Source organism: Haliotis rubra, unplaced genomic scaffold, assembly GCF_003918875.1.
Source record: "Haliotis rubra isolate DU_JTF1 unplaced genomic scaffold, ASM391887v1 Scf1078, whole genome shotgun sequence".
NCBI classification, from domain to species: domain Eukaryota; kingdom Metazoa; phylum Mollusca; class Gastropoda; order Lepetellida; family Haliotidae; genus Haliotis; species Haliotis rubra.
The window spans coordinates 248308-261389 of NW_025764979.1; the positions used below are offsets into that span (position 1 = coordinate 248308).

The 13082-nt window shown below is 38.9% G+C and overlaps 1 protein-coding gene across 1 annotated transcript in view; it reads right to left on the minus strand.

Annotated features, from left to right (window-relative positions):
* Nucleotides 1-13082, minus strand: part of LOC124280759 — a 72061-nt gene that overhangs the window by 43074 nt on the left and 15905 nt on the right. The window contains exon 2 of the mRNA XM_046716740.1: nucleotides 8733-9071. Within this exon, the coding sequence (XP_046572696.1) occupies nucleotides 8733-9071 (339 nt within the window). The remainder of the gene's footprint in view (nucleotides 1-8732; nucleotides 9072-13082) is intronic.

A 13082-nucleotide genomic window follows, 5' to 3' on the forward strand; every position in this document is an offset into this window, starting at 1 on the left:
ATATCTCACCAAACGAAAACACCCAATCTAACAAAAAACAATGTGCCCAAGAAACACCCCCCCAACCCCAACCTATCAAACACATTCTCTTAGCTTTCGCCATCAACTCACACACACCTCTTAACCACACCTACTCCATCAACAAATTCGCTCTATGCCTCCAACAACAACATATCCAATACAAATACATTAACAATTGTGGCCGGGGGTTCAAAATTACATTTCCAGATAAACAATCCCTCACTAACACCACCAAACACTCACTCATCGATGGCAAACAAATAAGCTGGCAGCTGCCATGATGGCAATCATCTATACAGGGGGTAATCCACATTGATGCCAGGGAATCACAAACAGATATAGAAAACTACATAGACATTGCAAACACTATCCCAACACAACCTAAAATCACCCAATACCGCACAATCAATAACAAGCAACACACCATGTACAACTCAAACACCCAAACAACCTTCCTAACCTTCGACACCACCACACTACCCACTCATATCACATTTGGAGCGCTATCATACAAAGTACATCCCATCAGGAAAAACCCACAACAATGCAGATACTGTTTCTCTTATACACACACAACCAACACTTGCAAATCACCAATGTTATGTCCCAAATGCGGGTCGGACAGCCACACAGTAGAAGAATGTTCAAGGCAAAAATACTGCATTCACTGTGACACATACGGACACACTTCAACACAAAATACATGCCCCATCAAGCAAAACCACATCCTCAAACTAAACAAACACATAAAACACACCGACCTGCCGAAACCAGCACGCATACCACTTGCATATCACTCTCTCCTCTCAGTGTCTTCCTCCACTCCATCTGCTAATACCACATCCAGCTCCATCCTCAGCCCCTCCCCCTCTAAACCCCCCAAACCACGTTCCATCCTACCCCCTCCAAACCTACCCACCCACCACACCCACAAAAACTAACCCCCTGCACCCACCCAACCATGCACAAAACCCACCAAACCTAAACAACCACTCCTACCCACACCCACCCCATCCCCAAACCCCCCCTAACACTGCCCCACCCACCCCCAAGCCCACAAACCACCCACCACCCAAGCTATCCAACCTCACCTCCACACAGCCAGAAAACACACTGCTCCCCCACACAAACCCAACCTAACGCTCACACCACAAAAATTAAATCCAAACCTCAACAAGCTCATAGAATTCATATCTGCAGCCATTCTACTCAAAGATCCCACAGCTAAGAAACTACATACCCTCGCCCACAAACTCAAACTCTACCACAAGGGTCTAGCCAGCCTCCTTATCGCCATCAAAAACCTTTCTTAAACCTCTCCAACCACTAACAACCTATTGCAAATTATGCCCCAACCCATGGCCTTTATTACCGGTAATCTACTGCTACAAATTACTGCAACCATGGCTATATTACAGTGGAACTGCAATGGACTCCGAGTACACGGGCATGAGCTTAAGGCACTCATCGCCCAAAATAAAATCTCCCCCCAAATAATCGCTCTGCAAGAAACCAAACTATCACCTAAAAATGCCTTCAAAATACCAGGCTATATTTTCATTTGGAAAGATAGACCTCGGCCAGTAAATATCCCAGGCCCCCCTGCCGGAGGCCTGGGCTTCTTTATAACAGAGCAATTAAATTATACCACTTTCGACATCCCCACCCAAGATCTAGAAGTCCTGGCTATTAAAACAAAACTTAATAATAAAGAATTTACCATCATAAACGTATATAGAAGACCCACCCACAAAATCCCTACTACTGATTTAGAAATACTATCCAAATTCATAAGCCCATATACCATCATCCTCGGAGACTTCAACGCTCACCATCCATTGTGGGGCACAAGACCTTTCACCGACACTAATGGGACTCGTCTTTCTGACTGGCTAGACAAACACAACCTAAGCACACTAAACAACAACCAACCTACAAGATACCCACTCTCCCACCTACATTCACCCACAGCAATAGATATTACACTCACTACACCTAAACTTACACAATCTTGTATATGGGAGGTCCACAATGACACCTGGGGCAGTGACCACTGCCCCATCAAAATCACAATCACATCACACATACCCACCCACACCACACCCACCACAACCACCCACAGAACTAAGATTCAACATTAAAAAAGCAAAATGGAACAAATTCTCAACACTTTGTAAACAAATAGACACCACAGCCATTTTCAACACAGACATAAACACTTTCAACACAAACCTCACTAGTACCATAATTGACATCTCAGAAAAATGCATTCCAACTTTTCGATATAACCCTGCACCAAAAACAGTCCCTTGGTGGAGAACAGAAATCATCAACGCCAGAAAGGCAAGAAAAAAGGCCCTTAATCAATCCAAGAGGGACCGTTCGAAATTACATTTGGCAAAACAACTCAGAAATAAAACTAAGAAATTAATGGAGGCAGCAAAAAATGACCATTGGAAACAATTCTGTTCCACCCTTAAGCTAACAAATCGAAACTCTAGAACTATGTGGAAAAAATTTAATGCCATTAAGGGCATTTCCTAAAAAACTATTTACCCAAACCTTCCAGACCTAGCCACAAATAAAGACAGAGCTAATGCTGCCCACCTCTCGGCCGTCAGTAGCTCCACCAACTACCCACCTTCTTTTCAAAACACCATGAAAAAGCAGCCCCCATACAGCCCCCATACACCCCACAACCACCACACACAGATCTACCTATAAACAAAACAATAAATATACACGAACTCCAGTCTGCTCTCAGAAACAAACAGACAGTGTCAGCCCCGGGTCCAGATACCATTACATACACTATACTCAACAAATTAACACCTAACATGCAAAACTTAACACTTTCCCTCTTTAATCATATCTGGACCTCAGGTACTATCCCAAACACACGGAAAACAGCCAAGGTGGTGCCAGTTCTCAAACCAGGGAAACCTAGAAATGAGCCTGATTCTTATCGCCCTATCTCCCTCACCTCTCATCTATGTAAAACTTTAGAAAGCATTATTAACAACAGGCTCAAACACCTCATATATACTAAAAATCTAATTAAGGAGGACCAGAGCAGCTTTACTCCAAACAGTCAAACTTTAGACCATATTTTACATTTGGAACAAGACATCAAGGTAGCCCATGCACAAAAACAATACACTATGGCCATCTTCATCGACTTTAGTAAAGCATTTGATATGGTTTGGCAAAACGGCCTCATACAAAAACTCCAAAAATATGCCATTAATGGCAGAATTCTAAATTTCATTCACTCTTTCCTTAATAATAGACAGATAATCCTCAAATCTCACAACACCCTCTCGGACCCCCATCCCCTAGAACATGGGACCCCCCAGGGCAGCATATTATCACCAACACTTTTTAATTTCATGATCAACGACATATTCCCAGATAAATGGCCTGAAATTTCAAAAGCAAAATTTGCCGACGATATTTCTTTCTGGACTTCCTCCACTTCTATCAAACAAGTCTCTACAAAATGCCCAACAGTGGGGGTTTCTCATTAACGTTAAAAAAAACGTGGGCATACTCTTCAAAACACAACGAATGCAAAATTTTACACCCAAACTGCACCTAAATAACCAAAAAATTGAATTAAAAAAGGAAGCAAAATTCCTAGGAATAACGTTTGACCAACATATGACATGGACACCCCACATTCACAACCTGGTCAATTCTTGTCAAAAAGATCTCAACTTAATGAGAGCCATCAGCGGCACAAACTGGGGTGCCGACAAACACACACTTATCAACATATACAAAACGCTCATACTGCCTAAACTGGACTACTTTCACTGTAAGAAAAATGAAGTGTATGTTTTCAAACATTGATATCAACTGATTAAAAAATTCCATGAAAAAAACATGATTTCCCCTTTAAGTTCACATGAATATATTTCACTTTCAAGGCAATTAACCCAGAGATTTCCATCATCAGTGAAGGTTTCTGACACTGTGGTGTTCTCACTGGGGTCAGAGGAATTGAGTGGATGTTCCTTCCAGCCCTGAAGTGCATAGACTATTGCACCAGTGTGAAACAATGTCCACAATTCACTGATCGGACATAATAGGTGTCCAGTTGTCAGAGAAGAACAACAGAGGTCCCCTAACAGGAGTATGTGTCCTTTGTATTGATGACATCTCTGCATTTTCTACAGAATGCACGAGGATGTCCAGGTACTATGCTACTAACATGGATAAAGAGGAGTAGACAGGAAAACTCACCATAAACACTGAATCCCAATAAGTAATGACATGTACAACCAAAATATACTACATGTACTTCTATTACCTGAGAACAAACTACTCAACCACATGACAGAGGGGAATAGCTATATGGAGGATGCTGACCGTACCACAAAGAGGAAAGACCTTTTTATTTCTAGAATCTAATGACCTGTAATGAAAGTGAAAAAAATTCTGTTGAAAATCTTAAAGTTCAGTTCTTAGTGTGAATGCAGCCTAAAAGAATTGAAGGCAATGTCGGCAATGATGTAATGGAGGTGGAGGATTTGTAAAAATTATCATGATACAGTGTCTTATCAAGCGTCTCCAATCTAACCAAATGGTCGGTTTATTAGCTTCTAAGTACCATGTTAATCTGTTATTGACCATTCTTTCCATTGTCTTAAAAACACAGCTAGTAAGTGATATTTATCCATAATTGAAAGTGTGAGCATTTCGCCTTGATGAAAGGAAATTTCCTGTTGTCCGGAAATGATAAAACCTAATAAACAGTGTTTCTAAGAAACAATCAGGTATATTTTTCAACTTTTTGTGTATAAATTGATGAGGAAGAATGTTTAGCAAAGGTTTCTCCTAGCATATTTCCCATATCAGATTTATCAGTTAAGAATGTCTCACCAGAACACCATATTTGGAGCCTCTCCCTTTCATCCCTGTGCCAAATCTTAAACAAAGATGCTCAGGACCCGGTTGTATCAAACTTTAATAAAGCTTTAATTGTTAATTAAACTATGATTAGGGGTATCATTAACTCGTCATTAGCTGTATCAACATGGCAGACGACATAATGTTCCATCAACTTGGACGTCGGAGAAAAGAGAAACATTTTCGTGAACGGATTAATTAACCCCCACCGGGTGCCACAGGGACATATATGTCCTTCCTCTTTAACCCTCACTTTGAAGTTCAATAAAATTCTAAATATATCACATATTTATATACAAATTTACTTCACAGTTTTGAATTCTGCAGGAAATTCCCTGTTTCTTGATACCATCCACTATTAAATCAGACAAAACTAAAGTGCTTAAAATAATCTTTCAAAATAGATAGAAATTCGAGCAGGTAGCCATTTTTACACAATATGTAATCGCGATTCACAGAGTTATTTGCTGTAAGTTTTGAAATGTGAAAATTTGACAAATACTGGGAATATAGAATTTCAAAAATAGCATAGTAATGATCACTGATATCAGTTTTCATAAAATCACTAATGATAATTCTGAAAGCGTTGCCGATGAACCTAGAATCGGTTGGGATGTTTTGAAAATACACTTACACAAGCGCGATGAAGTCGTTTTCCATATATTGGATACTGTTTACAAAATCACGTTTCGCGAAGGCGGTATTGAGACACCAATTACATCACGTATATTTCATATTCAGCTGCGAGAAATACACCACTGAATTCCCTATAAATTTTGGAATGAAATTACAAATGGTCTTTGTCACCAATACCAACTGCCTAGATGAATTGAAACGAAAGATATTGGGGTGAAAACAAACATTGTACTCGAAAGATTGCACTTGTTTGAAATGTAAACAAAGATAAAATCCAATTTTACACTTCGTAGCATTTTCTGGAATTGTCCGACACCCAGCCGTCCATTCTTTGCTTGCAATGGCTCAATATCTTTAGAATATGCATGGAAAGGGTATCGTGCCAAGAAATGGATGAACATCAATAAACTCAAGCTTAACGATGACAAGACAGAGTGCATGCTAATAGGCCCATCTGCAAGATGTACCCAGTGAGGTCTCACCGTAGTTCAGATCGGAAGCTCAAGTATTGATGTCACTCGTTCTGTGAAGAACTTGGGTGTTGTTTTGGACTCAGAACTGTCCATGAAGCAACATGTCAGCCACATCTCCCGAGTTTGCTCTTTCCAGCTGAGGAATATCAGCAACATCAGAAAGTACCTGACCCAAGAACCTCTTATCATCCTGATTCTCACCCTGGTAACATCTAGGATTGATTACTGTAACAGCCTCCTTGCCGGTGCACCCAAGTCTGTTACCAACAAACTACAGCACATCCAGAATACAGCTGCTCGGATACGGTAGTCTCCAGCTGCAGGAAGTACGACCATATCACCCCCATCTTACATGACCTACACTGGCTGCCCATCCAACAGAGAATCAGCTATAAGATCTTGTGTCATGTGTATCGATGCCTGTCTGAAGATGCTCCACAATATCTGTGTGATTTGATCACAGAGTACAAACCAGCTCGATCACTGCGGTCAGAAAACAAGCTCCTGTTGCAAGTTCCATCTGTCAAATCTGTGAACTATGGACAACGTTCCTTTGCTTTCAGTGCAGCAAAGGAATGGAACGATCTCCCAGTCAATCTCAGACAGTCTTCATCTCTTGCCTCCTTCCAATCTGAGCTAAAGACCTACTTATTTAATAGTGCTTTTCTAGAATGACTCATAATAACATTTGTGCGCTTAGAGCATGCATTGAGCATGGATTAATGCGCTATATAAATTCACTATTATTATTATTAAATAGGAAATTAAAAACAGATACAATGCAAAGATTTGATAATTCATAAGAATTTATCAAGGTTTCCGTGCAGCGTGACGCCATGACTGATGCAAAATAACGCAGAACGACAACGGTAATTTTCAGCATTTCTGGCTTTTTCTCTTATTTATCCAATGAAAACTATAAAAACATATAACTATACACAGAGAGTCAGAATAATTCTGATTACTTACATCACATATTTATGTACAAATGATCCCTGAATCAAGGGAAGAGTCATCCCTAAATCCTGTGTACCCTTGTCAGCGAAGTCGCCATTTTGTAAGAAATCGGTCAGCGGTAGTGATGTCATACGTCAACCTTGTTGCACATATTAGGCAATTTCTTTGAGGTGAAGGTCGGCTGAACAAGAGTAAACACAATCGCCCCTATCCTTCTGATTACACTGTCAGTATTATGATGATGTATTTTATGCATTATAGTTCAGATACTTTTTCATGAAACTGACTTCAGTATCTACATTTAGTTTTGTTCAATATCATATCATACGTGGATATAGGGTATACATTCTATATTCTTTGAAAGTTTTTGATTGTTTGAATAATATTTACATAAGAAATTGACACACTTAGTGTAGTAGACCATATTCTGTCTGAAAACACTTTTTATTTGCATTTTGAAACATGTTGTTCCATTTTATATTGATTTCTTTGGACGTTCTATCACTTACCCCAATGCTATTGAGCTCAGACATTATTTTGTCCCATATCTGCTTCTTTTTGTCATTAGTAATGGAGTTAGTCAGTTTGCTGTTTAACACACTGATATGATCTTCAACTAGGCCTGTATTTCACAACTTTCAAAGTTTTACTGCGATTTCTGATGGCAGCCATTATGCAGACTGATTGATTGATTGAGTTTAGTTTTACGCCGCTTTTAGCAATATTCCAGCAATATCACGGCTGGGGACACCAGAAATGGGCTTAACACATTGTGCCCATGTGGGGAATCGAACCCGGGTCTTCGGCGTGACGAGCCAACGCTTTAACCACTAGGCTACCCCACCGCCCTGCAGACTATAGATGAGTGTTTACCTGCAATGCATCATGGATAATAATTAGGGGATTCCCCTAAGTTAATCATGGTTTAATGACGGGACCTTTGTTAGAGGCATACTTAGTTAATGGGTGTTTAAATAAGGGTTTATACAACCGTATATAAACACTTCATTAACTAATCAAACATTAAGAATTTAATCAATGATTAGTGTTTAATTGATGATTACATAATTACGCGTTGATACAACTGGGTCCAGGAGTTTAGTTTTACTTTTGAAATGATAGTTGTGAAATGGTACTAAAAACCCACAAAGGTCATTGTGGACTGACCATTCATTGAGGTTAGAAACAGTGAAAATTCTACAGGAGATTAGGTGACTCTTGCAAGATTCAGAAAAGTGCTTTGGTCATCACCAAGTATACTTTACTTCCATCAAATTTAGTGTACATGTATTTACCCCCTAAGATTGGGTTGTGGTCACTTTAATCATCCCTGGTTACAGATGATCTGCTGAGCTGATTGCACTGAGATTGAAGATCAAACTGCTAAATGTAAGGACAGCATAGAGTAAAATGCAGCTTGCAGAACTAGTCACACAAATTAGTCTGAAGAACACTACAGTCACAATGACTGAAGATCCCCAGGTATCCCTGTCACTTTGAAGAGGATGTGTTCCTATAAAGTCACTTAACCCTAAAGTTATTTGTCTGTGTTTGTTGCTAATGGTTTAAAGTCCTGGACAAATAGCTATACTTCAATAAAATTAGTCTGGAGGCTTTTTTATTGAAAGAAATTCCTGTTGAGGTATACTTATATATTTTTCATCTGAATATGTGTGTGAAATATAAACAGGAATAAACTTAATTCATATAACAACTGATCAAGTAGCCACTCACCCAGGACAACAAGCTCCTGTCCACAGTCCTGTATCACATCAGTGGTCGCTCCATTCCCACACGTGTATGTCCCTGCATCTGATGTCTGGATGTTGCTGAGGGTGAACGTGACATTCCTGTCTGCTCTGTTCCCCTGGTACACCAGTCTGTCGCTGTAACTGGGGACTATCTCGAATGACCCATCTTCAAACACTATGAACGCAGCAGTACCAGCAGGACTGACAGCAAAGAAAATACGGCCTGTCTCCAGACCTCCCTGTGGAATCTCCCAGCTGAACCTGGCTGTGTCAGACACTGCAGACAACACTGGACTGGCACTGGGTGCACCTGATACAACACCTGTAGAGAGAAGTAACTAACGATGTGGAGAGCATATATCTAGTTATATAGAGTGTCATTCATGATACAGGACCGAACATTACTCACCTGATACTATACCTGCATTAAATAAAACTGTGTTTAGAAGAATTTGTCTATTTCTGGATTAACAGATCTTTTAAAGTTGGGTTCTTACATGGTAGGAATCATATAGAAAGAACCATAAAACACTGGTCGAGATATTCCTCTAACAAGGATGTTTACTTCCAGGTTCTGAAATAACAGAATGATACAATGTAGCAACTTATATTTAGCACTTATTTTCATGAAACAACATTTGTGAATATCCCATTATAATGAAACTACAGCAATAAGTTCACAATACATGACACTGTCATGCAATGACTGCTCCCAAGTTTCACGAAACTTTGAAAAAGTCTAGCAAAACTACAGATAGTAAATTCCATAATTAACACTGAACATGTTGACTTAATATTGATTCTAAAACTACAAACTGACTCTAAAATCCTGACATTATAACAGAAATCTGCTATATAGTTACAAAACACAATGTATCAGAGTAGCACCATTACCACGAAAATAGGATACAGTTTTGCGTGACCAAATAATTGAACATTCCTGTAATTGCAAAAATACTCTGAAAATAGTATAATACACATACAAACATGGATATATTATAAGAGTGACATTTGTACCTGAAGAGTGCATCTCGACCGTCTCGGATACTTCAACATTCAATATATATTTGCTCTCAACAAACTCCTTTTTGACCATCGGGTCCTCATGCCGCTTCGCAGTAAACTTTTAACAGCCAGGGAGCATCTATTGTATCAAATGTCAGCGACTTAAGCCACTACTACGATGTATCTACAGTCAGAGAACTTACCTACTGGTCAAATAAAGATATTATTCCAAACTAGTACACAAAATGCAAAATACTGCTGCACATTTCCTGACTAGAAACAATTCTGCAAAATATTATGATTACATCAGGGAAAAACCAAACAAATTGTAGTCATGACCACACTAAATATACACTATTAGTCTCTAAAACCAAAACAGTTACAACATAATAAGACTGTCTGCATGGTATTTCATAATACCAATGTACATGATAATAATGACAAGCTCTTTATACTGACACACAAATAAAACTAACCATAGCAGAATAATTCAGGTGCAACCTAGCCTTTAAACAACATGTAATATTATTCCAAACATTACATTTTGCTTAAGTTTCGAAGCTGTGAATAAGGCAGCCATAACAGTCAACAAGTGTTAATGTAAAACAAGAAGTGTCTCTTTTGTTGTATTGTGGCCATTGTGCCTTCCTCGGTTAAAGTGTCAACATGGACACATAACAACATGCTATCTGCATACAAACTTTCTTCCAGTGATAGGTATAAAACGTTAACAGACAGCAGATACACAATATAGACTGCCATGTACTGTATTGGCATTCAATAGACTATTCCCGATTTTTAGTTTTATCCCACTGCAATTCATCCTGCTCATGTTGAATCAAACAGACAAATATCCACTGAATGTTTTAACAAGACTATGGCCAGTTCAGTTTGCAGGATAAAGTTTGTTTGTTTGTTGTATTACGCCTCACTCAGCAATATTCCAGCTATATGGCAGCGGTCTGTTATAGTCGAGTTTGGACCAGAAAATCAACTGATCAACACCATGAGCATTGATCTACACAATTTTGATACAATGACATTTGTCAACCAAGTCAGGGAGGTGACCAATCAATCCAGTTAGTTGCCTTTTACAGTAAGCATAAGACCACTTCTAATACATGTAATTGAGACTCCAAAACCAATTTCAGCTCTTGCCTTCAGCCTTGTTCAGCTGCATGTAAAATGGTTGCTTTCTGTTCTTGATACTGCAGCTGCCTCACTGTCTCAAAAGTCAGTTATGTAAACAATCCAGTGATAAACAGTATGAGCATTGATCTACGCAATTGGGATGTGATGTATTCTGTGTTGCTTGTAGTGTGTGTGCAGTGTAGCAGGACATGTTTGTTAATTCTCTGAAACCTGTTTGTAATTTTGTTATCGCTTGTCTATAGTTTTATATTTATGGTCTATTTTTAGCTTCTTAAGTGACTTTTGGAGTAGATGTTTTTACATTAAAATTTGAATTTTGGTTGTTAATTTGCCACTTTTGAAGGATTTTTTTTATAATCATTTGATTTTGTTCTCAGATTATGGTTTGCTTAAGTTGTATATGTGTTTTGTTCATGTTAATTTACTGAAATCTCTTATTTATATGTATACTAAACAACAAACCAAAAACAACCCAACACTATAAGAACTCCTAAGCCCACTAAATAACACCCAAACCTTGAAACCCTTGTATTTTTCTACTATTAAAAACAGGATATAATTCCACATAATCCATTGATACCAATCTCAATAAGTCTTCATTAAAAAAAACTGTGCTGTGCTTTTATAGATTTTACAACTGCCTCCATGGTGTAGTGGTTAGAGCGTCCACCTGTAGAGCGGAAGGTCGTGGGTTTGATCCCCATCCACGTCATACAAAAAGACGTTAAGATTTGGTATTTGTTGGTCCCGGCCTGGCACTCGGCATTAATGGACTGGTCGTCTCGGAGTCAGTATAATGTGTGTGAGTGGGGTATTCATGCTTAACTGCGGCATGGTATCGCAGTGAGCTAGCACTATAAAACCAGCTAAGCAGTCAAACATGCACACACATGCACATCATCTTATGAGCGAAATATTGTCACATTTCACCTCACCTCATAGATTTTAGTCTGGCCTTTGAAACTATCTGGAGAAATGGTTCATAAGTTGAAATGATTAAAGGTCACATGCAACCAAAAAATCAACATAATTAAAACACAATTATCACTTATTCATGACATATAATATACATTGCTGGTAATGAAAAAACATATAAACAAAATTATAAGCATACAATCGCAAATCAAAAGTGCAAAATTGTGTACTTCGGTTTACTTCCCAAGAAATGAAGCAGCCGGGATACCGAACCCAGTCAGAGCGGGTGGGTGTGCACTCAAGTGTAACGGCTGGTTCATTTGCAGATGCCTTCACGGGTCATTGTGTGTGTATATATAGAGATGTTGGGTTTTGTAAATACATGCTCATTTTTTGTGTATAACATTTTGCAATCAACAGACATCATAACATGTCATGTGTTCAAGTATCACACCTGCCTGTCTGTGTAATTACATAATGTGACAGAGACCGAACTCGGGCCATAAATCAATGCATTTTGTTTATGGTGTATAGCCTGATTGGTGTTAAGTTCAAGTTGCATGTGGTCAGTGATAGCAGCTGTGTATTGAATATTGTCAGACAGGCAGGCAGATACACAGGTGTCAATAAAACAAGACGTTGAGTTTTGTCTGTGACAACGACATATCTATATCACAGTTAGAAATTCTGTACAACGCTAAATAATGACATTGCTTTTAAGTATCGAACTGAGAAAGTGACTCGGTAAGAAGAAAGTGTGGTGAAATAGACAAATGAAATGATATAAACAGTTAATTTACTGTCATAACATATAAAAAGCTCGCGCCTGTGAGATATCAACAAAACATTAGAAAAATAGCTCACACCAAAGCCTTCACCGAGTATTCACCCGACAACCCGCTTCCAAGCTGTGCGAACCTATTTCACTGCGCACGTGCTATGAGCGCAGCCCAGCTGTTGAAACCCCAGAAAAGTCGGGGGAAAATTAGTGAAACGTTTGAACTCCGATTTCGCGCGGTTTTTTTCATCGCGTTATTTTTCAACTTTATAAGTTGAATTTGCATTTTTGACGATTTGTTTCGGTAAGTCCATACCGAAAGGGATCAGAATCTGCAAAGTTGTCTTTTACGTTGCATGTGACCTTTAAATGTAATATGATCAGCAAGTGTTTTCATATAAATTACAACATGTATCAACAATTTAAATCCTGTGTAAAGCAGGGTAATTCTACTTTGCCTCTCTCCCACTGTAATATTGGCAT